Genomic DNA, 24565 nt, shown 5'->3' with positions numbered 1-24565 from the left:
TATACACAACCCACTCAAAATTTGTTTGTGCAGTAATATTTCATTTGGGACATATTGTTTGTAAATTGATGCTATTTAAATTACTTGCAGCATAATCTCAACACATGTAAAAATACTTTTACACTTGTAGGGTATTGTTTTATAATACAAATTCTTGTGTACAAACTCCATTAACATTTTATTTATGTACACATCATTATTACCAGTTTTTGTTTCCCAGTTGAGAGTGGGGAGGGCAGATGGGCTCGGAGTCTTTACATGTGCCAGGATCATGCAGTCTCAAACTTTTCCATTCGAAGCAAATACCTGTGCCAATATCTGTGTCACTTCCAAAAAGAATGAATGCTGCCTAAGTGCTCTCCATACGTTTGCAAAATGATATCAGGCCCCCCAGGTCTTCCAAGAACCAGAGGAAAAGTTCCTTTTGTTTCACAAAAGTGAATCCTGTCACACAAACAGTCCCAGCACTTTCCAGCTCCTTTTTCTTTCCAGATTCAAAGGTCTGGCACCAGGATGAGCTGAAGTCTAAGGCATCCACCACTCTCCCCTGCTCCTACTCCCATCCCACCCAAAGCCTTGTCCAGAGAACGCTCTTCCCAGCCTGAGGCCCAGGAATGGGAGTCTCTGTGGGCCACACATTGGTGGGGAGGTCTTTCCTGATCCTTTTCTATGCTACTCCAGGAGTCAAAACCTCTCCTGGGACTTTTCAGGGAGCTTCAGAAGAACCCTGGGCCTAAACCAGCTCAGCGAAGCTGCAGGGACCCAGCCTCCTGAGGAAAGTGAATGTGAGCCTGGTGCACCCAGAGGAGAATGAAGCCTTCACCGAAAAGATTCTGGGAAGATGTCCCAGGCCCAGGGGGAGGGTTTGTACTTCCAGACCTAAGTCACCTAAGCTGACACCAGGTCTCATCCATCCCAATCATTCCATTCCGGGTCAGAGGGGTCATCGATTCAACCAGCGAGGCTGCCCATCCGACTGCCCATTGCTCCCTCTGCTCCCTGGAAGGGCCTCTTCGTGGGCATTCTGTACCTACAGGTCTTGTTCTGTTCTAGGAACTGCCAGTGGTGGCAAGAGGTGGAGCAACGGGTGCCAGGGCAGGGAGAGGTGAGTCTGGGAGGGAAGCAGAGGCAAGATCCACGGGGCTTTAGAGACTTTGCCAAGGCAGGGGGACTGCCCCCAGGTTGTTGTCAGCCGTCAGGAGTGAGTGCACCTCCCAGGGCAGACTTCTGCTGCCCCAGTGCCCAGGGATAAACATGGGTTTGCTGCAAAATGAATGACACCTGGCAGACAATAAGCTGAAGCTTTCATTAGCAGCTTAAGCTGAGGACTATCTAGGCAACTGACACTCCCTGTGTGTTCCCCTGGGTCTGCTTCATGTGTGCCCTTGTGGAGCGATTGGCACCAAGAAAGCAAGGACTAAGTCAGAAGTTCAAGTCCCAGCCCTGCCACAGCCTCAGGATGCCCTCGAGCACAGCGAGCCTCCATTTTCCCATTTGTAAAATGGGAGAGGTACACAAGTTAGACTCCAAGGCTCTGTGTTGCCTGAGCCCTGTGTTCCTTTGAGTGTACGTGTTCTCAGGCCCACAAAGGTCCTTTGTGTTTCCTGTATGAACTGCTCTCTAGGAAACCCAGGTAACCACCTGTGTCCTGGGGCACATACATGAGGACTCATGTGGGCCGTATTGTGTGTTTGCGCTGGGGGGAGGGGAGACCCCAGAACACTGTCCCCTACCCCACCCCCTTCCTCAATAGGCGGAAGCCACTGGCTTCCTCCCTTTCCTGCCTCCTGCCTCCTTTGTGCCAGCAAGACTGAGGATTGGAGGGAGGCAGGGGTTGGGAAAAATCAGTCCAACTGTCCCCAGGTCTGCCCTTACCATAACCTTCCCCCCACTTCAAGTGACTCCTTCCAGGCCACACCCATCCCCAGCCTTGTGGGGGCCAGACTGGGGGCCTAGAGGCTCAAAGGCAGAATAAGTCCTCCACCCCCTCCCCTGCCACCCCTCCCACCCAAGCCATCTCATTTCCTCTTCCTCCCCAGCACCAACCCACACTGACCAGCACAGGACGAGCAGTCAGGCCCACAGCATCTGACCCCAGGCCCAGCTCCTCCTGGCTGGCCTGGGTCGGCCTCTGGAGTATGGTCTGGCGGGTGCCTCCTTTCTTGCTCTCCATCCTCTTCTTGGCTTCTTATGTGGGTAAGTCTCCCCTGAGTCCCTCACCCCATTTCTAGGCCCCGAGGCCCTGATTTCCACCCGAGAAACCCTATTTTATTGTAGAGACAGAAAGTAGGATGGTGGTTGCCATGGGCGGCAGGGAGGAAGAAATGGGGAGTTTTGTCTAAAGGGTACAGAGTTTTTTACAAGATTTTTACTCGGTTTTACAAGATTAAAAGAGTTATAAAGATGGGGCCGGGTGCGGTGGCTCATACCTGTAATCCCAGCACTTCAGGTGGCCGAGACGGGAGGATCACTTGAGGCCAGGAGTTCAAGACCAGACTGGTCAACATAGTGAAACCCCATCTCCATTTTGTTTAAACTTTTTTTCTTTTTCAAAAAAAAAAAAAGGATGGCTGGTGGTGATGGTGGGACAATATTAGGAATGTATTTAATCACATTGGGTTATATGCTGCTTACAGATGGTTAAGATGGCACAATTTGCCAGGAGTGGTAGCTCATGCCTGTAATCCTAGCACTTTGGGAGGCCGAACGGGCGGATCACAGGGTCAGGAGATTGAGACCAGCCTGGCAAACATGGTGAAACCCCATCTTTACTAAAAATACAAAAATTAACTGGGCATGGTGGCAGGCACCTGTAATCCCAGCTACTCAGGAGGCTGAGGGAGGAGAACCGCTTGAATCTGGGAGGCAGAGGTTGCAGTGAGCCGAGATGGCACCACTGCACTCCAGCCTGGGCGACAGAGCGAGACTCATCCAAAAAAACAAAGATAGTAAAATGTATGTTATATGTATTTCACCACAATAAAAAACTTTGGAAAACAAACCCTATCATCACTGCCATCATTTTGATCCACTAGAAAGTGAGATCAAGGCCAGGAAAACCCAGGCAAGTGCCAGAAATCACTGCAACCTGGGATCAGGGGAGGAGTGAGGAGTAGCTGCTGACTGTGTTGGATCTGAGGATCTGTGGGGGGCCATTTTCAGGGGGTGTTCCTAGGATCATTGTGTTGGATTCATTCAATTATTCACTGGACAAACATTTATTGCACACCAACAATATTCCAGGAGTTGTGTTAAGTGCTGGGCCATTAGTTGAGAGGCTGGCAACCCCCAAGTCTGTACAATGAGATTAAATGATGCCAGCGTCCTATGGTTGTTATGGGGTTTAAATGAGAAAATGATGCAGACAGTTGGCATAGTGCCCTGCGCTTGCTAAGGATTTCTGAATAAGTGGCAGCTGATTCCTTCAGTCTGCTGGTCAGAGGATTAGCACACAGAGGCTGCCTTTGAGTGGTTCGTGGTCTAGTGCAGAACACAGGACAGGGGGAGAGGGCTAAACAGGGACAGACACAGGAGTTCTAGAGGAGCACTGAGGAGGAGTCAGCTTACACTGCCTCGGGTAGGAGACAAAAAGGGAGTCAGGGAAGATTTCACTAAGAGGGGTGGTCTTCATTCCAGGCAGCCAGAACATAAAAAATACAAGTCTCATAGGCATGGAGGTGCATAGGAGAGAAGGCGCCTGTTAGGAACACAACAGGAGGGACAGTGTGGGAGCAGCATGGGGGACTCAGGAGCATGGACATTATCCTAAGGGCAACGGGGAGCCGTGGGAGGTCATAGGCAAGAAAGTCACAAGGTCAGATTTGGTGTTAGATCACTGTGGAGGATGAGTTGCAGAAGGAGGGGCTGTGGCTGTTGGGATGGTCCAGGTGAGTAAGGAGGGCTGAACAAAGGCAGGCTGGGGGTGTGGGATGAAGAAGCAGCGTTCAGGAAACAATGTGCAGACTTCTGTGACTGATGGGGCAGCCAGCACAGTGCTCAGAGGTGTGGACTTTAGAATCAGACAACCTGGCCCTGCCGCTTACTAATTGTATGACCTTGGGCAAGTTACTTAACTTCTCTGAGCCTCCCTTTCCTGGCTATAAAACAGGGATAATAACATCCACCTCCCAGGATAGCTGGGATGGTAAAACGAGACAACATCAGTAAAGTGCCTGGTGCATAAGTGGCAGCCAATAAACATTCATTCTCATGACAATGGGAGTAGAGATGACTCCATAGTTTGTGTCTCAGGTGGCAGGTGCTGACCAGTGAGTCAGGGAGCACTGGAGAGGAGCAGGTTTGGGAAAAGCTGATGGAAATGCAGGTCCAAGCTGAAAGACGGTTCCCGAGTTATTGACTCAGAGGTGATGGTTAAAACCAGGGGAGTGGGCGAGCTTGCTCAAAGAAGACAGTAGAATAATTACCATGATCCTCCTCTATAAATGAAAGAATATCCACTTCACTGGTTGTGAGGATCCAGTGGAAAATGGGGGTTTGGTGTGTGCTGGGCGGTCAGTAAATGCCAGCTTCATTTGCTCATGGTAGCCTTTCAAACACTGATAAGCTAGGTGGTATTTAAACTAATTAACTGCTTGACAGTCGGCTAGCAGAGACAGAGAAGGAAGGGCTGGTGGAGGGGTGCTGGGTCCTGGAGCTGAGGCAGGCTCGCAGGCTCTCCACCATCCAACCTGGACTCTGACTCCACCTGGTCTCTCCTGCCTCAGCCTCACATATTGTACTCCAGTCACACAAACCTGGAGTCTTCACCTGCCATAATATTGCCACTGCAGGCCTTTGCCCAGGCTGTTCCCTCTGTCTACGATGCCCTCTCCTGCCCCTGACTTCTCTCCCTCCCCATTGTCCTCACACCAATGTGTCCTGCTCCAATTTTACCTCCCAGGAAACATCTCTTCATCTCCCCGCGCTCCCCCAGGCTGGATCAGGGGCCCCTTCTCTGTGCTCAAAAGCACAGCACCCTACATTTGGCAGCTATGTCCATGCCTGTTCCTCCAAGTAGGGCGTGAGCTCTTTGGAAGGCAAAGACCAAGACCCACCTCGTGTCTGAGTCTGCTGGGCTCCAGGCCTGCCCTGGGGCTGCCCTCCCTGGCTCTGGGCCCTGCCCCAAGCTTAGCTACATTTCTTTTTGTTTTTCTTTTTCTGGAGAATGGGGTCTTGCTATGTTGCCCAGGCTGATCTCAAACTCCTGTGCTCAATGGATCCTCCCGCCTCTGCCTCCTTGAGTGCTGGGATTCCAGGCGTGAGCCACCGCACCCAGCCCTAGCTCCATTTCTGCGCCATAACCTTCTGGCTGCAAGACTCAGCCTCTCCCATCTCAAATCCCAGCCCAGCAGACATTTCTAGATCTCCATAGTGACAGAGAGGGGGACCCATGGGACACGTCTGTTCTGGCTGGCTCTCCTTGGCCTGCACTCTCGTGGTGGGGGCAGGGAGAAGTGGCTCACAGCGACCTTTGCAGGGCTGTTTTAGAGACGAGTGGGGAAACAGGACTGATAGAAAATAAAGTGAGGAAACAGGGAGCACAGATCATTCTTTCCGAAAGCTGGGGCGAAAGGGAAGCCATCTGGCAGGAGAAGGGAGGGGGCGCGGCCAGAGGATTCGTGGTTTTTCGTTCTTTTAAAATGAAGAGACTTGAGGGAAGAGGACAGTGCACATGGAAGGGGAAAGCAGAGGGGGATAGGCATGCCTGATAAACTGAGGTGCCTGTGGAGTCCGAAGAACCGGGCAGGAGAAGGAAGAGGGGTGAAGGTTGGAGACCCTCTTCTAAGTGGATGGTGGTTCAGTAAGACTAGAGGACTGGGGCTGGGGGTTCTAGGGCACTAGGGTTGGCTGGGACTACAATAGGGTCACTGGTGTCCTGGCCCCAGGCGCGGCGGTGGACCTGACGCTGCTGGCCAACCTGCGGCTCACGGACCCCCAGCGCTTCTTCCTGACCTGCGTGTCTGGGGAGGCCGGGGCGGGGAGGGGCTCCGACGCCTGGGGCCCGCCCCTGCTGCTGGAGAAGGACGACCGCATCGTGCGCACCCCGCCCGGGCAGCCCCTGCGCCTGGCGCGCAACGGTTCGCACCAGGTCACGCTTCGCGGCTTCTCAAAGCCCTCGGACCTCGTGGGTGTCTTCTCCTGCGTGGGCGGCGCCGGGACACGGCGCACGCGCGTCATCTACGTGCACAATAGCCCTGGAGGTGAGTCTGGCAGGCAAGGGGATGGCAAGGGAGAAACCGGGCCGCTGACCTACCTTCCATCCCACAGCCCACCTGCTTCCAGACAAGGTCACACACACTGTGAACAAAGGCGACACTGCTGTACTTTCTGCACGTGTGCACAAGGAGAAGCAGACAGATGTGATCTGGAAGAGCAACGGTGAGAGGGGCATTTGAACTGGTGGGGTAGGTAGACCCATCGTTCTGAGGCCCCAACACTTTAATCGCCCATGGAACCCTCAGCTTTGGTCCCTAACACACCCGACCTCCAGGGCCCCTCCTCTGTGGTGGACCAGGTCCCATGGGATGCACCTGCACCTATCTTATCTGTAGTTCTGAGCTGCCCTCCTACTGTACACAGAGGGCCAGGAGCCTGTGGTCAGCTGCCCCTTCCCTTTTAGCCCCAAATGAGCATGATGTTAAACCCTCATCTTTGACTCTCCCCTGGGAGTTAGCAGGTGCTGTCACATAGTCCACCTGGTGGACAGCAGCAGTCCCCCTGAGGAAGAAGAGAACTGGTAACATCATGCCCAACACAGGCAGGGCAGAGGCTAGCCTCTCCCAAAGATCCGTCCAGCCCAGATCCTTGATACCCAAGACAGCCTGATGCTGAGGCCTGGGTAGATCCCTGGGATCTCAGTCCCAGGCCTGACCCTTTGGCCACCCCATAGCAGGAAGCTGTTTTCCTATGTAGCCCCAAGATTCCTGCCTCAGTCCTCAGGTTCACAACCCCTTGGCTGACTCTTGAATCCCTGGGCTCCTGAGGGAGGAAGACCCTTTCCTTTGGCCATGGGGGCTGCCTCCTGAGCTCTGGACTCCCTGAATTGACAGGAGGTGTGAAGAGGCACAGGCAGACCTGGGTCTCTAGGCTCTCTGTTCAGCCCTGAGCAAAGAGGCAAGAAACGGGTGGGGCAGGGACTGGGTCACTCTTCTAAAAGGGAGAGGTTCACAGGAGAGACCCCAGAGTAAGTGGCACTTGAATTGTGCTCAGAGGAAAAATGGGGAGACAAAGAAGGCAGAAAGGGAAGGAAGGGCATTCCAGGAGGAGGGACTGAGAAGAGCAGGGGGATCTGAAACACAAGGGTGTTTCTGGAAGATAAACAATCCATTCAGGAATTCAGAAATGTTAGGAGTCAAGAAGTGTGTGAAGAGGAATGGGGCTGGATGGCTTGGCCATGGCCAAATTGGTGAAAATGATGTCTAAGGAGCTGAATTTTTGTCCTGAGGTCACTGTAGAACCAAGAGTGTTTCAGCGGAGGAGTTAAAGAGGAGTCTGTTGTAAAAAATCACACTGGCTGCTGGGTGGAGGAGGGACAAGAAAGGGTGACACTGGAGGCAGAAGAGCCTGCTTGCGAGGCCCTGGAGGCTAGGACCAGGGCAGTGGCAGGGGGTGTGGGGAAAAGTGAACTGGGTTAGGGGATGAGGAGGAGGTGGACTGAGCAGGACTTGGTGATTTACTGGGTGGTTGACGGAGCATGAAGAAGAGGGCGCTTCTGAGCTTTGTGGCATGGGCGTCGGCTCTCGTGGTGCTGGCCCCAGGTCTCATCATTGTGCATGGGGCCCCCACTGGTGTGATCTGAGCAGAGGCGGACAGAGAGAGGTAAGAGAGGTAACACAACCCTCATGGAGTGCTGAGGCCCCTGACCCATTCATGCTCCCCCAGGATCCTACTTCTACACTCTGGACTGGCATGAAGCCCAGGATGGGCGGTTCCTGCTGCAGCTCCCAAATGTGCAGCCACCATCAAGCGGCATCTACAGTGCCACTTACTTGGAAGCCAGCCCCCTGGGCAGTGCCTTCTTTCGGCTCATCGTGCGGGGTCAGAGGCAGAGGGCAGAGGTTGTGGGTAGGGTGGGAGGCTGAGAGCCCTGTGGGTACTTCCTGTGGGTCCCCTGAAGCCCCTGGATCTCCAGTCCTCAGCAGCAGTGGTCAGGTGGGTGAGGGGCCGCTGCTGAAGACACCTTCCTCCAGGTTGTGGGGCTGGGCGCTGGGGGCCAGGCTGTACCAAAGAGTGCCCAGGCTGCCTACATGGAGGTGTCTGCCATGACCATGACGGTGAATGTGTATGCCCCCCTGGCTTCACTGGCACCCGCTGTGAACAGGGTAAGGAGGAGGGGAGCTAGGACCCAGGCAGGAGAGGATCCCTTACTGGGAGGAGACCCTAGAACCATGTGGGTGGAGCTTGGGGGGTGAGGGCAACAGGCAGGTCCTGGGCCCAGGGACCCATAAAGGCCCATACACCCCACACACACTTTTTCTAGCCTGTAGAGAGGGCCGTTTCGGGCAGAGCTGCCAGGAGCAGTGCCCAGGCATATCAGGCTGCCGGGGCCTCACCTTCTGCCTCCCAGACCCCTATGGCTGCTCTTGTGGATCTGGCTGGAGAGGAAGCCAGTGCCAGGAAGGTATGCTTAACCCACCCTCATGGTCCCTGACCAAGACAGCTGGCCACAAGCTTGACCTGGACCCTTCACTCTGCCTCTGACTTACACAGCAAGCCCCCCTGCTCACTTGACCAGTCCTTCTACCCTCAGCCTGTTGTATAACCTGTGCCCCATCTGTGCCCTAATTGCCCCCTGTCCCATGCCCCTCTAATCATACCTCCTCTATTCCCAGCCTGTACCCCTGGTCATTTTGGGGCTGATTGCCGACTCCAGTGCCAATGTCAGAATGGTGGCACTTGTGACCGGTTCAGTGGCTGTGTCTGCCCCTCTGGGTGGCATGGAGTGCACTGTGAGAAGTCAGGTATAAGCACTATTACCTTTGAGACTCCCCCAAGATAAGTCGGCCTTTACCAAACACTTCTCCCTGGTGGAAGAGACTGGTCCCTCCTTTCCCTGCAAGGGTCCAAGTCCTGCCCTCAGGGAGCTTAGAGTCTAGTGGGCAGGGAGCTCTGGCAGGGAGTCAGTCTGGTAGGGAGTCAGTCCAGCAGGGAGCTCACTGCCAACCAGCCATACTGGAAAGGGCAGCAACCCAGAGAATGTGGGAGCCCAGAGGATGCCCCTGGGCAGACTGAGCAGGTCAGGGAAGGGTCTGGAAGCAGGTGTGATCTGAGATTGGATATGAAAGACAAGAGAGAGATAGCTGAGGAAAGAACAAGAGCAAAGACCCAGGGATTGGGGACTCAGGTTTGGGTGCCAGGACAGTGGAGTAGGGGACGCAGGGATTGGGGACTCAGGCTTGGGTGTCGGGACAGTGGAGTAGGGGACCCAGGGATGGGGGACTCAGGCTTGGGTGCCGGGACAGTGGAGTAGGGGACCCAGGGATGGGGGACTCAGGCTTGGGTGCCGGGACAGTGGAGTAGGGGACCCAGGGATTGGAGACTCAGGCTTGGGTGCCGGGACAGTGGAGTGAGGGACCCAGGGATTGGGGACTCAGGCTTGGGTTCCAGGACAGTGGAGTGGGGGATTGGGGAAATGGTCAAAAGAGGTCAAATCGTGGGGCCTTTGAATGAAGGCCAAAGAGTGCACTTCATATGATGGGGCAAGAGGGAATTGTTAAAGAGGAACAAAGGGGTCAGATCTGTGTTGGAGAAAGGACCCGTAGCTGTTGGCTGGGGAGCGGGAGTAGGAGACCCTGGAGGAGTCTGTACCTGGGGACCAGAAATGATGAGGCCTGAGCTAGTGTGCTGGCCGGGAGGATGGTGAGGGGCCTGCTGGCGGGTATTAGAGGGTATCAGGAAGTGGGGAGGTAGTTAGGAAGTAGACTTTGCAGCTGATGGGATGTGGGGCTGGGACGCTGGAGAAGTCATGCGGGCCTTTGCTGGAGGGACTGGGTAGATGGCAGTGCTTCCACTGAGAAACAGAACATGGATGAGGGGCGCTTTGGTGGTCACGTGTCTGCCCCTGTGGAAGCTCCAGGATGAGTGTCCTCTCTCCCCAGACCGGATCCCCCAAATCCTCAACATGGCCTCAGAACTGGAGTTCAACTTAGAGACGATGCCCCGGATCAACTGTGCAGCTGCAGGGAACCCCTTCCCAGTGCGGGGCAGCATAGAGCTACGCAAGCCAGATGGCACTGTGCTCCTGGTCAGCCCCAGTCACCCAACCCACCAGTCCCACAAGCCGCCTGCTTCACAGCTGATCCCTAGACCCCTAGTCCCTCAGAACTTTCTATAGGGCCCACCCATTGGCCTGACCATTGCTCAGATAAGGTCAGGCTGATTGGTGAGGGGCTGCCACTGGGCCTCTGTCCTGCCATCAGTCCAGATGGACACCTGTGTGCCTGCCACAGGGGTGCTCATTCCCTGTGACCTGTCCCCCTCCCCCATCTCTTTTAGTCCACCAAGGCCATTGTGGAACCAGATAAGACCACAGCTGAGTTCGAGGTGCCACGCTTGGTTCTTGCGGACAGTGGGTTCTGGGAGTGCCGTGTGTCCACATCTGGTGGCCAAGACAGCCGGCGCTTCAAGGTCAATGTGAAAGGTCAGTGATGTCCTAGGTCCACAGGGGATGGACGGTGACCACAGTAGGCTCTAGCTGATGCTGCTCAGGCTGGAGGTCCTAACAGGAAGGACAAGGACATCTAAGGTCATAGCCTAGTGCCAGGCAAAAAGAGGGGTTGTGGTCAACCAGAGGTCCGGACTGGGCAGTGTCAAGACTGGAGTACAGCTTAGACCCATCTGGAAAGGACATCCTGTGCCCCAGAAACTGGGGACACTCTCCAGCCCCGCCCTTCCTCCTGCCCAGCCATGCTGTCCCCCACCAACCACCACACACACACAAGTGTACCTTTAACTCTGCTCAGGGATGCTGCCTCCCATGTCTCAGTCACCCCACAGACACTCAGTGCTAGCCCAGGGGGAGCACATGGGGCTGTGGAGCTCAGAGGGTGACCAGTGTGGCTTCCTAGAAGTGGTGCATGCCTAGGAATCTGCCAGGTAAATAAGGAGGGACCTCCCAGTGCCCAAGATTACTCAGACCAGAGCACCCCCCACCCCCAGTCCCTTCACCTTCTCCAGCTTCTCCAGCATCCTAAGCCTTAACCGTTCGCACCCCGTGACCCTGCTGTCCTTCTCCTCCTGCCTCCTGTTACCCCATGTAAGCCCCCTCTCTCACCTTCTGCTTTCTCATTGCCACACTCTGCCTCCCAGGTCCTCGCCATCTCCCCATCCTGTGACTGTGCCTCCCTCTCTGCCATCATGCCCCACCTTCCGCCTTTCTCTTCTCACTCTGCCCAGGCTTAGGAGCCAGACAACCTGGGCTTGAACCCTCTCTCCACAACTTCCTTGCCCCATCACCTTAAGCAAAGTACTTAACCTCTCTTACTTTGTTTCTCTCTCTGTGAAATGGGGATAGTTAGCACTTGATGGGGTTGTTAGGAAGATTAAATTAGATGATGCATTTAAGCATTTAGCACAGTGCCCAATACAGGGTGCTTGCTCAATATATAATTATTATGTTTATATATATATATAAACAATATATAATGTTGATAATTATTGTTCTTATTATTTAAAATGTCACCTAGTCCCTAGATTTTGATTGTTCTCTAGCAGCTCTCACATATGATCTGCAGCCGGGACCCCTCTTCTGACTCCAGATCATTTGGTGGGGCCTCCATGAAGTGGGGCATCTTCTCTGGAAGTCTGGTTTTGAAGTTAGTGTGGAAAGTGGCTGCTGTATGATTCAAAGGCCCATTTTATATCCAGCCACTTCCTGGACATCTAAATCCCTGCATGAGACAAAGGCACCAAGGGCTTCTCCGCACCCAAAATGGACCTTCATCTCCCCCCAAATCAGCACCGCCTCGTGACATGCTTATTGCTACCTGACACTCCCTCAGCTTACAGCGCTGCATCCTTTTCCTCCCTTGCTCCCTCCCTCTTTCCTTCCTTCCTTTCCTCTCAAAAAGCCAATCTCATAAACATTTGTAAGAGTCAAGGGAACCTGTTAAAAGCACTAATGCAATAATCTGGAGAGAAAAAGTTGAGGCCAGAATAGGAACAGCGATCATGGGGTGAGGAAGTGGGACAGGGACACGAAGGCTGTTTTGGAGTAGAATGGATAGATCCAGGCGGCCTGTGCAGACAGACCTAGTTCAACACATGGCTGTATCTCCTCCTAGTTGTGTGTCCTTAGGCAAGTTATTCAGTGTCTCTGAGTTTCAGTGTTTTCATAATGCAGGCTAATGAACCCTGACGGAAAGGTGGCTGTGAGAATTAGAGGTCATACTATGAAGCATGTGGTGGGGAGCAGGTGCTTCGGTGCCAGTGCCATTTTTTTAAATTAAGAAAGTGGTGAATGAGGGCAGGGGCAGAGAGCAGGATGATGCCCAGGTTGTCTCCCTGCCCTGGGTTTCAGCCCCTTCTGTCTACCCCCACACTGCATGGGAAGAGTGCACCCCCAAACCATGTCTGGCCATGTCACTTCCTCATCTACTATCTTTTGGGACACCCTCATGCTTTTATTGCTTAATCCTTGTGCCCCAAGCTACCCAGGGGCCCGAACTCTGTCCTTCCTGGGCCCTGGCCACTATGGTCATCTGTTGAACTTGGTGTCCCTCAAGCCCAGAGGGTCCCCAGCTTGAAATAAGACACAGAAGTGGACTGGATAGGCTGTGTGCCCATGCCTTACCCCGAGTCTCCTGGCAGTGCCCCCTGTGCCCCTGGCTGCACCTCGGCTCCTGACCAAGCAGAGCCGCCAGCTTGTGGTCTCCCCACTGGTCTTATTCTCTGGTGATGGACCCATCTCCTCCGTCCGCCTGCACTACCGGCCCCAGGACAGTACCATGGACTGGTCGACCATTGTGGGTGAGTAGGGAGAGAGCTGGGGCAGGACAGGGGTGTTGGGTAATAGTGAAGGGATACGGTGAGCAGGAGAGGGAGGGCAAATGGTTCGAGGGGGCTGAAGGGAGCATGGCAGCTTCTAGAAGAGGTGGGGGCTGAATGATGTGTGCTGTACACCCCACCCCCAGTGGACCCCAGTGAGAACGTGACATTAATGAACCTAAGGCCAAAGACAGGATACAGTGTTCGTGTGCAGCTGAGCCGGCCAGGGGAAGGAGGAGAGGGGGCCTGGGGGCCTCCCACCCTCATGACCACAGACTGTCCTGGTGAGAGGCCAAGAGTCATCCCTTCTTGTCCCCCCAGCAGTTACTGTCCTGTCCACCCCAGGGATCCCTGCCTTTCCCATTGGAGGTTGTTCTTCCTTGTTCACTGGGGATCACTGTCCTGTCCAGCCCCAAGTACCTACTGGACAGTTCTGACCCCTGACCTCTGGCCCCAGAGCCTTTGTTGCAGCCGTGGCTGGAGGGCTGGCATGTGGAAGGCCCTGACCGGCTGCGAGTGAGCTGGTCCTTGCCCTTGGTGCCCGGGCCACTGGTGGGCGACGGTTTCCTGCTGCGCCTGTGGGACGGGACACGGGGACAGGAGCGGCGGGAGAACGTCTCATCCCCCCAGGCCCGCACTGCCCTCCTGACGGGACTTACACCTGGCACTCACTACCAGCTGGATGTGCAGCTCTACCACTGCACCCTCCTGGGCCCAGCCTCGCCCCCTGCACACGTGCTTCTGCCCCCCAGTGGTATGCCCAGGGCGCAGGGATAGCTGGGGGTTGGGGGAGGACGTGGGACGCAGGGACACATGAGACCTAGGAGACACAGGCGGCTATAGATTAATGGACATGGAGAGGACATGGGACATGCCTAGGGTATTAGGCAGACGTGACCCCAGCGGGGACATGGGACTTGGGGAAGATCCAGGATACCAGGAGGACACAGATCACCAGGAGCATGTGGGGAGAGCATGGGGAGGTCAGGGTTCATGGCGAGAACCAGGGTCATGGGAGGGCAAGAGACTTGGGGAGCAGGGGGCATGGGAGGATGTGGAGAGGACTTGGGATACAAGTAGTACAAGGAGAGGCAGAAGCTTGGGGGTGAACGTGGCCTGGGGGAATGGAGAGGAATTCAGGCTGGTGGGGAGGAGGAAGTTGGCAGGGTGGCTCCTGTGCGTGGACCCACAGAGCAGGGGGCACAGCTAGAGCAGATGTGTCCAGCGCCACAGCTACATAGCCCAGTCCCGTCTGAACCTTGCCTTCCCGCCCCCATCTCCTCAGGGCCTCCAGCCCCCCGACACCTCCACGCCCAGGCTCTCTCAGACTCCGAGATCCAGCTGACATGGCAGCACCCGGAGGCTCTGCCTGGGCCGATATCCAAGTACGTTGTGGAGGTGCAGGTGGCTGGGGGTGCAGGAGACCCACTGTGGATAGACGTGGACAGGCCTGAGGAGACAAGCACCATCGTCCGTGGCCTCAACGCCAGCACGCGCTACCTCTTCCGCGTGCGGGCCAGCATTCAGGGGCTCGGGGACTGGAGCAACACAGTAGAAGAGTCCACCCTGGGCAACGGTGAGAGGGGAAGGCCCACAGGACCCCCAGGCTCTGAGCGGGGAGAGCTCAGCATGCTCTCCCTCCACATCACCCCCTGCTGTGGAACTAGGGCATCCCAGGCCCCTCCCAACAAAGACTCAGCCCCAGTCCGGGGGACTCAGCCTTCCCTTCTCATGATCCACTGTCCTAGGGCTGGGAAAATCATGTCACCCCTCTGACACCCCTCATCCCTTCCTTCATGTGGCCCAAGTGATTTCCTGACAGTCCTGGCACTGGGATCTGTCACCTCTCCCTCTGTGTAACCCCATGGTGGCCTCTGGGTTCCCTGACCCCGGTGTCCCCACAATCTGCCCCTCTCACTGTGTCCAGGGCTGCAGGCTGAGGGCCCAGTCCAAGAGAGCCGGGCAGCAGAAGAGGGCCTGGATCAGCAGCTGATCCTGGCGGTGGTGGGCTCCGTGTCTGCCACCTGCCTCACCATCCTGGCAGCCCTTTTAACCCTGGTGTGCATCCGCAGAAGCTGCCTGCATCGGAGACGCACCTTCACCTACCAGTCAGGCTCGGTCAGTGACCCGCCCCGCCCCCGGGTGCATGCTCACAGCCCGTGTATGTGTTTCTACCTGAGTACACACAAGACCTTGTACACCTTGTGTGTGTGTGCATGTGTTTGTGTGGCAGGTAAAAGATTACACTCAACAATGTTAGAGTACAAAATGTAATTTTCTTTATTTCTCTAAAACTGAACTCAGCTCACGAGCCCATTTATATTAGTGGCGAAATATTTAATATTCCCAATTCAAAAGAATTCCCTGATGACCATATTTCATGAGGGACACTCCAGGTTTGGGCTCCGTCAATTGGAGATTTTCCTCTCCCCTCTTTTCCTTCTCCCTAGCGGTTATCTAGGCCTAAATAGCAAGGTGATCAAATGCAAGGACACTTGGGGTTCATGCTGGCCTCTGTCCTTGCAGGCCTTCCTGGACTTGAGAGCCAGCCTCTGTCTGCACACATCTTTGGCTGATGTCCTTAGCTCTACTGTGGTCACCTGCCAGTAGGCCAGTCACGCTGTGACCTCCTCATCCTAACCTCCATTCTTGCAAATCCCAGGGCCTCCTTTCGGAGACTTAAGAAAGGGGCCGGGCGCAGCAGCTCACGCCTGTAATCCCAGCATTTTGGGAGGCTGAGGCGGGCAGATCGCCTGAAGTCAGGAGTTCGAGACCAGCCTGACCAACATGGTGAAAACCCGTCTCTACTAAAAATACAAAAATTAGCCAGGCATGGTGGCACACGCCTGTAATCCCAGCTACTCAGGAGGCTGAGGCAGGAGAATTTCTTGAACCCAGGAGGTGAAGGTTGCAGTGAGCTGAGATATTGCCACTGCACTCCAGACTGGGCAATAGAGCAAGACCCTGTCTCAAAAAAATAAAAAAAGAAAAAGAGAAAGAACTAAAGAACTGTAGGGGCTTCCTTATACCTTATGGAGGGAGGCATATTCTGTGGCCCTCAGACCCACTGTCCCACTTAGACAACTGTTTCTAACACTCTAGAATTGTGCTGGCCTGCAGCCTCACCCATTGCTCCTTGAAAGAGGAAGCACAAACCTCCACTCCTCCTGGCTTCCCTGTAATCCTGCCTGAGTTTTCTGTCCTCCTGTGGCCCACACCCTTCCATCCCTCAGGCCCCTGCTTAGAGGTGGGGCGTGGGAGCAGACCCACTATCCCTTCATCCTGTCACATTCTTCCTTCTAGCCACCCATCCACAGGTCCTGTCTCCTCTGAGGGCTTCCTCATAGTCATCACTTAGGATCCGAACTCTGTCCTTGGCCTTCCAGGCCTGGACTGTTAATATCGAGAGCTAAGCTTTGGCATTTCAAATAAAAAATAAAAAAAGAAAGAAAACCCTCTTCTCTCTCAAGGGCTGACCCTTGTGATAGAAAAGCTAGTGTCCCTGCTATGCCTTTAAAAAATCCATTCAGAGACCGGGCGCGGTGGCTCACGCCTGTAATCCCAGCACTTTGGGAAGCTGAGGCGGGTGGATCACGAGGTCAGGAGTTCAAGACCAGCCTGCCCAATTGGTGAAACCCCATCTCTTCTAAAACAACAAAAATTAGCCAGGCACAGTGGCAGGTGCCTATAATCCCAGCTACTAGGGAGGCTGAGGCAGGAGAATCGCTTGAACCCGGATGGCAGAAGTTGCAGTGAGCCAAGATCATGCCACTGCTCTCTAGCCTGGGTGACAGAGTGAGTGAGACTCCATTTCCAAAAAAAAAAAAATATCCATTCAGAGATTCAATTGGCTTCTTTGTTCCAAGCTGTGTTGGCCCTTCCTCTGAGGTCAGTGCACAGAAAGCCGTCACTGCTGTGGTGGGGGAGGGTAGTGGGTACAGATGTTGATGGCAGGAGGTGGGAAAGCAGTCTTTAACAGACATGGTGTCATAGTATATATCAAGATATATCCCCCTAGCCTGAGCAACATGGCAAAACCCCATCTCTACAATAAAAGAAAATATGAAAATTAGATGAGCGTGGAGGTGTGCACCTGTGGGCCCACCTACTCGGGAGGCTGAGGTGGGAGGATTGCTTGCACTCAAAATCTTGAGGCTGCAGTGAGCTGACATCATGCCACTGCGCTTTCGCCTAGGCAACAGACCGAGACCCTGTCTCAAAACAAACAAAAGGATATATCCCTGGTACATGTGCCTGCATATGGATAGGAAATGTGTGTGCACAAATGCGTGCGCCCCATGTATGAGTGCACACGTGCATCCCCTGTGAGTGCCCCATGTGTAAATGCATGTGTCCCAGATGCACGTGTCCCTATGCCTGTGCACCTTCAGGCCTGCGTGTGTATATGGACCTATACATGCATGCACCAAGAACATCACGTGCATTTGGTATGTGCCGTCAGCACCAGTGCTTCATGCAAATCCCTGTGCCCCAGGTCCTCAGCCCTTGCCCATCAAGCTGGGCTTCAGTGCACTGAGGAAGCCCCATCAGAAGGTCTATCTTAACCCTTCTTCCAGTTCTCATATTGGCAGCTTCTTTGGTCCTGTTCACTTATTTCCTTTTCCTGCCATCAGCCCCGCCCAGATGGCCTCCTCCTACTCAATTAGGGAATTGGACATTCCTCTTTGTTATGGTTTTGCTATTTGCAGCTCCTGGCCTGGTTTTAGAGCTATGGAGTGAAGCCAAGTGTGTGGACAGGGTAATCTCTGCCTCTGCTACTGTGGAGAAGAAAACCCCTCCACTGGCTCCCAGCAACTCAGGGCTGAGCATGTAGTAGGTGCTCAGGGAATATACCCTGGCCTACTCCCTAAGGCTGGAATCTTCTCCAGAGCTTCCCTCGTGACCCCACCAAAAAAAAAAAAAAAACCTGGTTGTGGGATTAGCACAGTCATAGGAAGTTCATTCCAATCCTTTTCTGTTTTAAATGTTAGAAATATCCTCCTTCCATTGACCCACATTGTGGCTTCTAGCAACTTTACCCACAAGCCCTGCTTCTGCCTTCCGGAGTTCTGCACACCCGATCCCCCCGCTGCAGCCTCTGCATTTCTTTCCTTGGACATCTGCCCACCTGGCAGCCTACCTGCGGCTCTACTACCTAAGATTCTGTCTCAGTTATGTCCTCTGTCTGCCTGTCCGTCCCTGGCTGACCACCAGGGTGCCCTCTGTCTGGGTCTCTGCCCACTTGTCTGACACTGAAACCTCCTCGTGTGCCTGTCTGTGCCTCCTTCTGCCCCCTTTAACTCTCGCGTGGACTGTCTACCCTCTTGTCTCATCCTGTGAAGGGCGAGGAGACCATCCTGCAGTTCAGCTCAGGGACTTTGACACTGACCCGGCGGCCAAAACCGCAGCCTGAGCCCCTGAGCTACCCAGTGCTGGAGTGGGAGGACATCACCTTTGAGGACCTCATCGGGGAGGGGAACTTCGGCCAGGTCATCCGGGCCATGATCAAGAAAGATGGGCTGAAGATGAATGCAGCCATCAAGATGCTGAAAGGTCCACTGGGGCGACCCCTGGCCCAGCCCCAATGCTCTCCTTTGTCCCACAAATCCCAGGCCCCACCTGGCTTCCTCCAGCAATTGACCCCAGCCCTTGCCAGCCCTTTCTCCAGAATTATTTCTGGCAAAAGTAATACTGGATTCTTTACAGAGTATGCCTCTGAAAATGACCATCGTGACTTTGCGGGAGAACTGGAAGTTCTGTGCAAATTGGGGCATCACCCCAACATCATCAACCTCCTGGGGGCCTGTAAGAACCGAGGTGAGCCCCCTGCTCATCACCTACCCCTTCTTCCAAACCCCCATCCTCAGCCATCACCTCCACCACATGAGTAGCTTGCCAGGGGCTGCTGGCGACCTGTGCATCGCCCTTGATCCTCCCTCATCCCTGTCTGTTGCCATCGGGTGCCTGCTCCCACCCTAGGTTCCCTGTGTCTAAATCACCATGGTCTGTCTCTTTGCCTCTCAGGTTACTTGTATATCGCTATTGAATATGCCCCCTATGGGAACCTGCTAGATTTTCTGCGGAAAAGCCGGGTCCTAGAGACTGACCCAGCTTTTGCTCGAGAGCATGGGACAGCCTCTACCCTCAGCTCCCGGCAGCTGCTGCGTTTCGCCAGTGATGCAGCCAATGGCATGCAGTACCTGAGTGAGAAGCAGGTGTGTGTGAGTGGGGGCGGGTGGAGGCCAGAGGGGGAAGCCACTGGGCCAATGTCAGGGGAAGAAGTCAGCCGGCCCTGATTGGATGTGGGGATTGAGGTTCCTGGCCCAAGTGGGTGTGTGGGTGCAAGCAGAGCGAGGAGGCAGGGCCAAGGGGCAGGTCTGGAGGAGGTGGGGACTTCCAGTATGGAGGGTGCAGGTGTTGAGTGAGCAGGTCTAGATGCTAGCCTGGAACTCAGGAGAGAGGCCCAGGCTGGAAACAGCATCTGCGTGTGAGCTGTCACCCCACAGATGGTGCCTAATGGCAATGGACCTCGTACGATCTGCCAGAGAGAGGGAAGAGCAGAGATCCGAGCCCAAGTCAGCTCAGGCCTGAATGAAAGGACAGGGCGATGACTGTCCAGGGGAATGTAAGACTGAGGGAAGGCATTTTATTCTTTTTTTTTTCTTTTTTTTTTTGAGACTGAGTCTCATTTTTTTGCCCAGGCTGGAGTGCAGTGGCACGATTTTGGCTCACTACAACCTCTGCCTCCCAGGTTCGAGCAATTCTCCTGCCTCAGTCTCCTGAGTAGCTGGGATTATAGGCATGCACCACCACAGCCAGCTAATTTTCGTATTTTTAGTAGAGACGGGGTTTCACCATGCTGGCCAGGCTGGTCTTGAACTCGTGACCTCAAGTGATCCACCCGCCTCAGCCTCCCAAAGTGCTGGGATTACAGGCATGAGCCACGGCACCTGGCCAGCATTTTAAAGATAGTAAAGTTTTGAGTATGTTTGAAAGCAGAGGGGCAGGGGATAGGGCCAGTGCAGAGGGAGGGGCTGGTGGAGAGAGGTCTCTGGGGAAGCTGGGGAGAAGAAAGTTTCTCTAAGGGAGAGAAACTGGAACCCAGGGGATGGGAAGAGGGAGGGGGAGAAGCATGGAAAGAGGAGAAGGTGCAGTATGGCCACCACTGTCTCAGGAAAAGGGATCCAGCCTGAACTTGGCCATGGCCCAGGAAGGAGCGGGTAAGAACCAACACTGATCTTTCTCAGACATGAGTCAGCTGATAAGATTTCAGCCAGGCGGGGAGGAGAAAGAGAATGGGGTACTGAAGGCAACCAGGGTACCCAAAAAGACTGACTCCTTACTGGCCTGACTGGCCTGGGCTCCCTCATCCCCAGTCTCTCCTGACTTCTGACCCTGCCTACAGTTCATCCACAGGGACCTGGCTGCCCGAAATGTGCTGGTTGGAGAGAACCTGGCCTCCAAGATTGCAGACTTCGGCCTTTCTCGAGGAGAGGAGGTTTATGTGAAGAAGACGATGGTGAGTCTCATTCAACCCTCACCCTTAGGGCTTGTGCCTGGCCCTGCCCCACAGGGGCCTCAAACAGGCCCTTCCTCCACACTCAGCCCCTTAAACCCATTCTCTCCTAGGGGCGTCTCCCCGTGCGCTGGATGGCCATTGAGTCCCTGAACTACAGTGTCTATACCACCAAGAGTGATGTGTGAGTGTAGGATGGGAGGGCACAGGAGGGCTTGGCCCCAAGAATCACACAGGCCTGACCTAGACACATCTCAGAAATGTCGTGGGTGGTCTAAGGCATGACCTGGGCTGTGTTCCAGGTGTGACACGGGTGTGTCTTTGGTATAAAGTACCCAGCCAAGGTGGGGCTAGCTAGAAGGAGTCTCAGAAGGTGTTTCAGGGATAGGACTGGGGTAAAGGTAGTTTCAGATTATGTTTGTGTAAGCGACAGGGGGATGCCTTGGAGAGGTTTGGGAATGCTGGTGGATGCTTCCTGAGGTAGATGGAGAGGCCACTCAGGAATTGCTCTCATCTTCCTCCCTGAAGGGCAATGTCATGCCCACCTGAGGATCTTACCAGAGCATGACCCCCAAGACTCCCTCTCTGTGCCCCTCCCCTGCAGACAGCCCTCTTGGCACCCTCCTACTGTTTCTCCAGGGATATCCATCTTGGTCTGAACCTAACCCTTGCCCCAAGCCCTTTGGCCTTGCCTGCACAGCTCACTGCTTACCACACTGATCACCCCTCTCATCACTACATGCCTACTTCCTGCTTCTGCCCCAACACTCCCTAGATTCCCTCCACCTCCTTGAACTCTCTCCCCTGGTCTCAGGCCTGATGCACACTACACAGAGGCTGTTACAAAGTGAGATGCAGTCAAGAGCAGGAGCTTTGGAGCCAGACTGCCTGGGTTTGAACACTTGCTCTGCCACTAACTAGCTGTATGGCCTTGGGCAATCTAGCTAACCTCTCAGTGCCTCAGTGTCTTCATCTGTAAAATGGCAAGAATAATAGAACCTGTATCATAGGGTTGGTGTGAGGGTTAAATGAATTAACATATCTGTTAAATGACCAGTGCCTGGACCACAGTAAGTGCTCAATGAAAATGTTAGCTCGGCTGGCTGTGGTGGCCCACGTGTGTAATCCCAGCACTATGGGAGGCCAGGCAGGCAAATCACTGGAAACCCGGAGTTTGAGACTAGCCTGGGCAAGATGGCAAGACCCTGTCTTTACTAAAAATACAAAACATGGCCGGGCGTCGTGGCTCACATCTGTAATCCCAGCACTTTGGGAGGCCAAGGTGGGCGGATCACAAAGTCAGGAGATTGAGACCATCCTGGTTAACACAGTGAAACCCCGTCTCTACTAAAAATACAAAAAGAAATTAGCCAGGCGTGGTGGTGGGTGCCTGTAGTCCCAGCTACTGGGGAGGCTGAGGCAGGAGAATGGTGTGAACCCGGGAGGCAGAGCTTGCAGTGAGCTGAGATCTCGCCACTGCATTCCAGCCTGGGCGACAGAGCAAGACTCTGTCTCATAAATAAATAAATAAATAAACAAACAAAACATTAGCTGAGCATGGTGGCACATGCCAGCTACAAGGGAGACTGAGGCGGGAGGACCACCTGTTCCTGGGAGGTTGAGGCTGCAGTAAGCCACTGCACTCCAGCCTGGGTGACAGGGTCTGTTTCAAGAAAAAAAAAAAATTAGCTCTAATGGTGTTGAGCCCAGGGATGGGGGCAGTATGAAGGAGCTTCACTGGAGCAGAGACAACAGCTGGCCAAGGCCAGATACTTACAGAGTAGACACATACAGGGGGGCTGGGAGGTACTGCACATCTTGGGTAGGTAGAAACTAAACTGCTAGGGGCCAGGGCCTAGAAGGTAACTAAGTGCATCCTTCTTATTTCAGCTGGTCCTTTGGGGTCCTTCTCTGGGAGATAGTGAGCCTTGGTGAGTTCCTAACCCCCGTTGCCCAGAGTGCCCCACCTTACCCCACGTGGAGCCCTGGACCAAGAGCACTTTGTCCCCTCCTGCAGGAGGTACACCCTACTGTGGGATGACCTGTGCCGAGCTCTACGAAAAGCTGCCCCAGGGCTACCGCATGGAGCAGCCTCGAAACTGTGATGACGAAGTGTGAGTCACCCCATCCTTGAGCTCCATGACCCTATCTCTGTGATGAGTGACCTCAGCTTTGATCCCTGTGACCCCATCACCCCAGCTGGCCTGACTCCTCATCTCAGCAATGCCCCCTCGCAGGTACGAGCTGATGCGTCAGTGCTGGCGGGACCGTCCCTATGAGCGACCCCCCTTTGCCCAGATTGCGCTGCAGCTAGGCCGCATGCTGGAAGCCAGGAAGGTGAGGAGACTGGGGCTGAGGTGGCGGGTTGGGCTCACAGAGTGCTCCAGAGTGCCCTCTCAGAGGTGTCGTGACCCTGTCCCAACCACACTACCTGCCCAAACTCCCTCACTGGGGGCTGTCACCACAGCTAGGCTGGGCCCCAGGATGCAGCCTGCCTTTCCAGCCCTCACTGGGTTAGACACCAGGCCCTTCCAAAACTCTTTCAAGGCCACTGCTTAGCCCCAACAGCAAATCCCTCCCTTGAGTCCCAAGTCCCAGACTGCTTGCCTGTCCTCTGCTGAGGCCATCAGCCCATTCTCATCTGGGACACCTCTCCCCACCTGCCAGAGCCAGAGCAGAGTGCATGAATGATCACTAACCAAATGGATGGATGGGTAAATGAGTGATACAGTAACTGTATGAATGAATGAATGAATGGAATTAGTGGATAGATGATACAATAATCATATAAACATGTAATTCATTAACTGAATCTACTAACCATGTGAATAAGTGAATTATCAAATAAATATAATGAAAAATATATCAAAATTAGTAAATATGAAGAGTTCTTCAAGTAAATTAATGATTAACCATCTTAAGAATGAGGGAATGATCAAATAACCATATAAATGGGTGAGTCATCTAAAATGGCTTTTGAACAGATAAGTTACTTAATGAATGAATGCATAAGCCAAGAATTCACTGAAAGAGTGCATGTAAAAACCTTCCTCTAACAGTGGCATTGAGGTCCTCTCACCTGAGGCCCCAGCTGTGGCCTGATGCCTTCACTGCCCTGGGCTGGTAAAGGCCACTCTTGGCCATGGGGCCATCTTGAGTCTCCAGAACAAATCAGTGTCAGTTCAAATGCCCCAACCACATGGAAGTCAAAGAGCTTGCGGCCAGATTCATCCCTATTCCTGGCCCCCACTAAAGCTTGCTCTGCCCCCAGGCCTATGTGAACATGTCGCTGTTTGAGAACTTCACTTACGCGGGCATTGATGCCACAGCTGAGGAGGCCTGAGCTGCCATCCAGCCAGAACCTGGCTCTGCTGGCCGGAGCAAACTCTGCTGTCTAACCTGTGACCAGTCTGACCCTTACAGCCTCTGACTTAAGCTGCCTCAATGAATTTTTTTAACTTAAGGGAGAAAAAAAGGGATTTGGGGATGGGGTGGGCTTAGGGGAACTGGGTCCTCATGATTTGTAGGTGTCTCATAGCTATCCTGGGCATCCTTCCTTCTAGTTCAGCTGCCCCACAGGTGTGCTTCCCATCCCACTCCTTCCCCAACACAAACCCCCACTCCAGCTCCTCTGCTTAAGCCAGCACTCATACCACTAACATGCCCTGTTCAGCTACTCCCACTCCCGGCCTGTCATTCAGAAAAAAATAAATGTTCTAATAAGCTCCATTCAATGTCTACCTTTTACTGCTGGTCAATCTTGGGGTGAGGGGTGTAGTTAAACCCAAGAGACAGAAATTGGCCGGGCGCGGTGGCTCATGCCTGTAATCCCAGCACTTTGGGAGGCCGAGGCGGGCAGATCACGAGGTCAGAAGATGGAGACCATCCTGGCTAATATGGTGAAACCCCATCTCTACTAAAAATGCAAAAAATTAGTTGGGCGAGTTGGCGGGCACCTGTAGTCCCAGCTACTCGGGAGGCTGAGGCAGGAGAATGGTGTGAACCCAGGAGGTGGAGCTTGCATTGAGCCGAGATAGCGCCACTGCACTCCAGCCTGGGCCACAG

At 54.1% G+C, this 24565-nt stretch overlaps 1 protein-coding gene across 2 annotated transcripts; it reads left to right on the top strand.

Moving 5' to 3' along the window:
- The first annotated feature begins 1650 nt into the window (after positions 1-1650).
- Positions 1651-24229, top strand: TIE1 (tyrosine kinase with immunoglobulin like and EGF like domains 1). Of its 2 annotated transcripts, XM_007979102.3 has the most exons (23): positions 1829-2196; positions 5886-6200; positions 6268-6378; positions 7882-8037; positions 8190-8321; positions 8480-8620; positions 8832-8960; positions 10098-10243; positions 10495-10639; positions 12808-12966; positions 13131-13268; positions 13442-13738; positions 14270-14560; positions 14912-15102; positions 18327-18537; positions 18691-18801; positions 19009-19199; positions 20390-20503; positions 20614-20684; positions 22391-22431; positions 22518-22614; positions 22738-22837; positions 23772-24229. In XM_007979102.3, exons 1-23 carry the CDS (start codon positions 2139-2141, stop codon positions 23841-23843), a joined length of 3417 nt encoding a protein of 1138 aa, XP_007977293.1. In that variant the 5' UTR covers positions 1829-2138; the 3' UTR covers positions 23844-24229. The 2 variants fall into 2 exon arrangements, with proteins under 2 accessions (XP_072863505.1, XP_007977293.1); XM_073007404.1 differs by lacking the exons at positions 20614-20684; positions 23772-24229 and having other exon boundaries at positions 1651-2196.
- Positions 24230-24565: the final 336 nt, after the last annotated feature.

Source organism: Chlorocebus sabaeus, chromosome 20 (genome assembly GCF_047675955.1).
Source record: "Chlorocebus sabaeus isolate Y175 chromosome 20, mChlSab1.0.hap1, whole genome shotgun sequence".
Lineage (NCBI taxonomy): Eukaryota > Metazoa > Chordata > Mammalia > Primates > Cercopithecidae > Chlorocebus > Chlorocebus sabaeus.
This window is presented reverse-complemented; position numbering and strand designations above follow the sequence as displayed.

Excerpts from the sequence above, each read along its gene's own strand:
- TIE1 (XM_007979102.3), top strand. The coding sequence starts at position 2,139 with ATGGTCTGGCGGGTGCCTCCTTTCTTGCTCTCCATCCTCTTCTTGGCT. Across the intron at positions 6,379-7,881 it reads TGTGATCTGGAAGAGCAACG|GATCCTACTTCTACACTCTG; the intron begins GTGAGAGGGGCA and ends ATGCTCCCCCAG. Across the intron at positions 20,685-22,390 it reads TATACCACCAAGAGTGATGT|CTGGTCCTTTGGGGTCCTTC; the intron begins GTGAGTGTAGGA and ends TTCTTATTTCAG.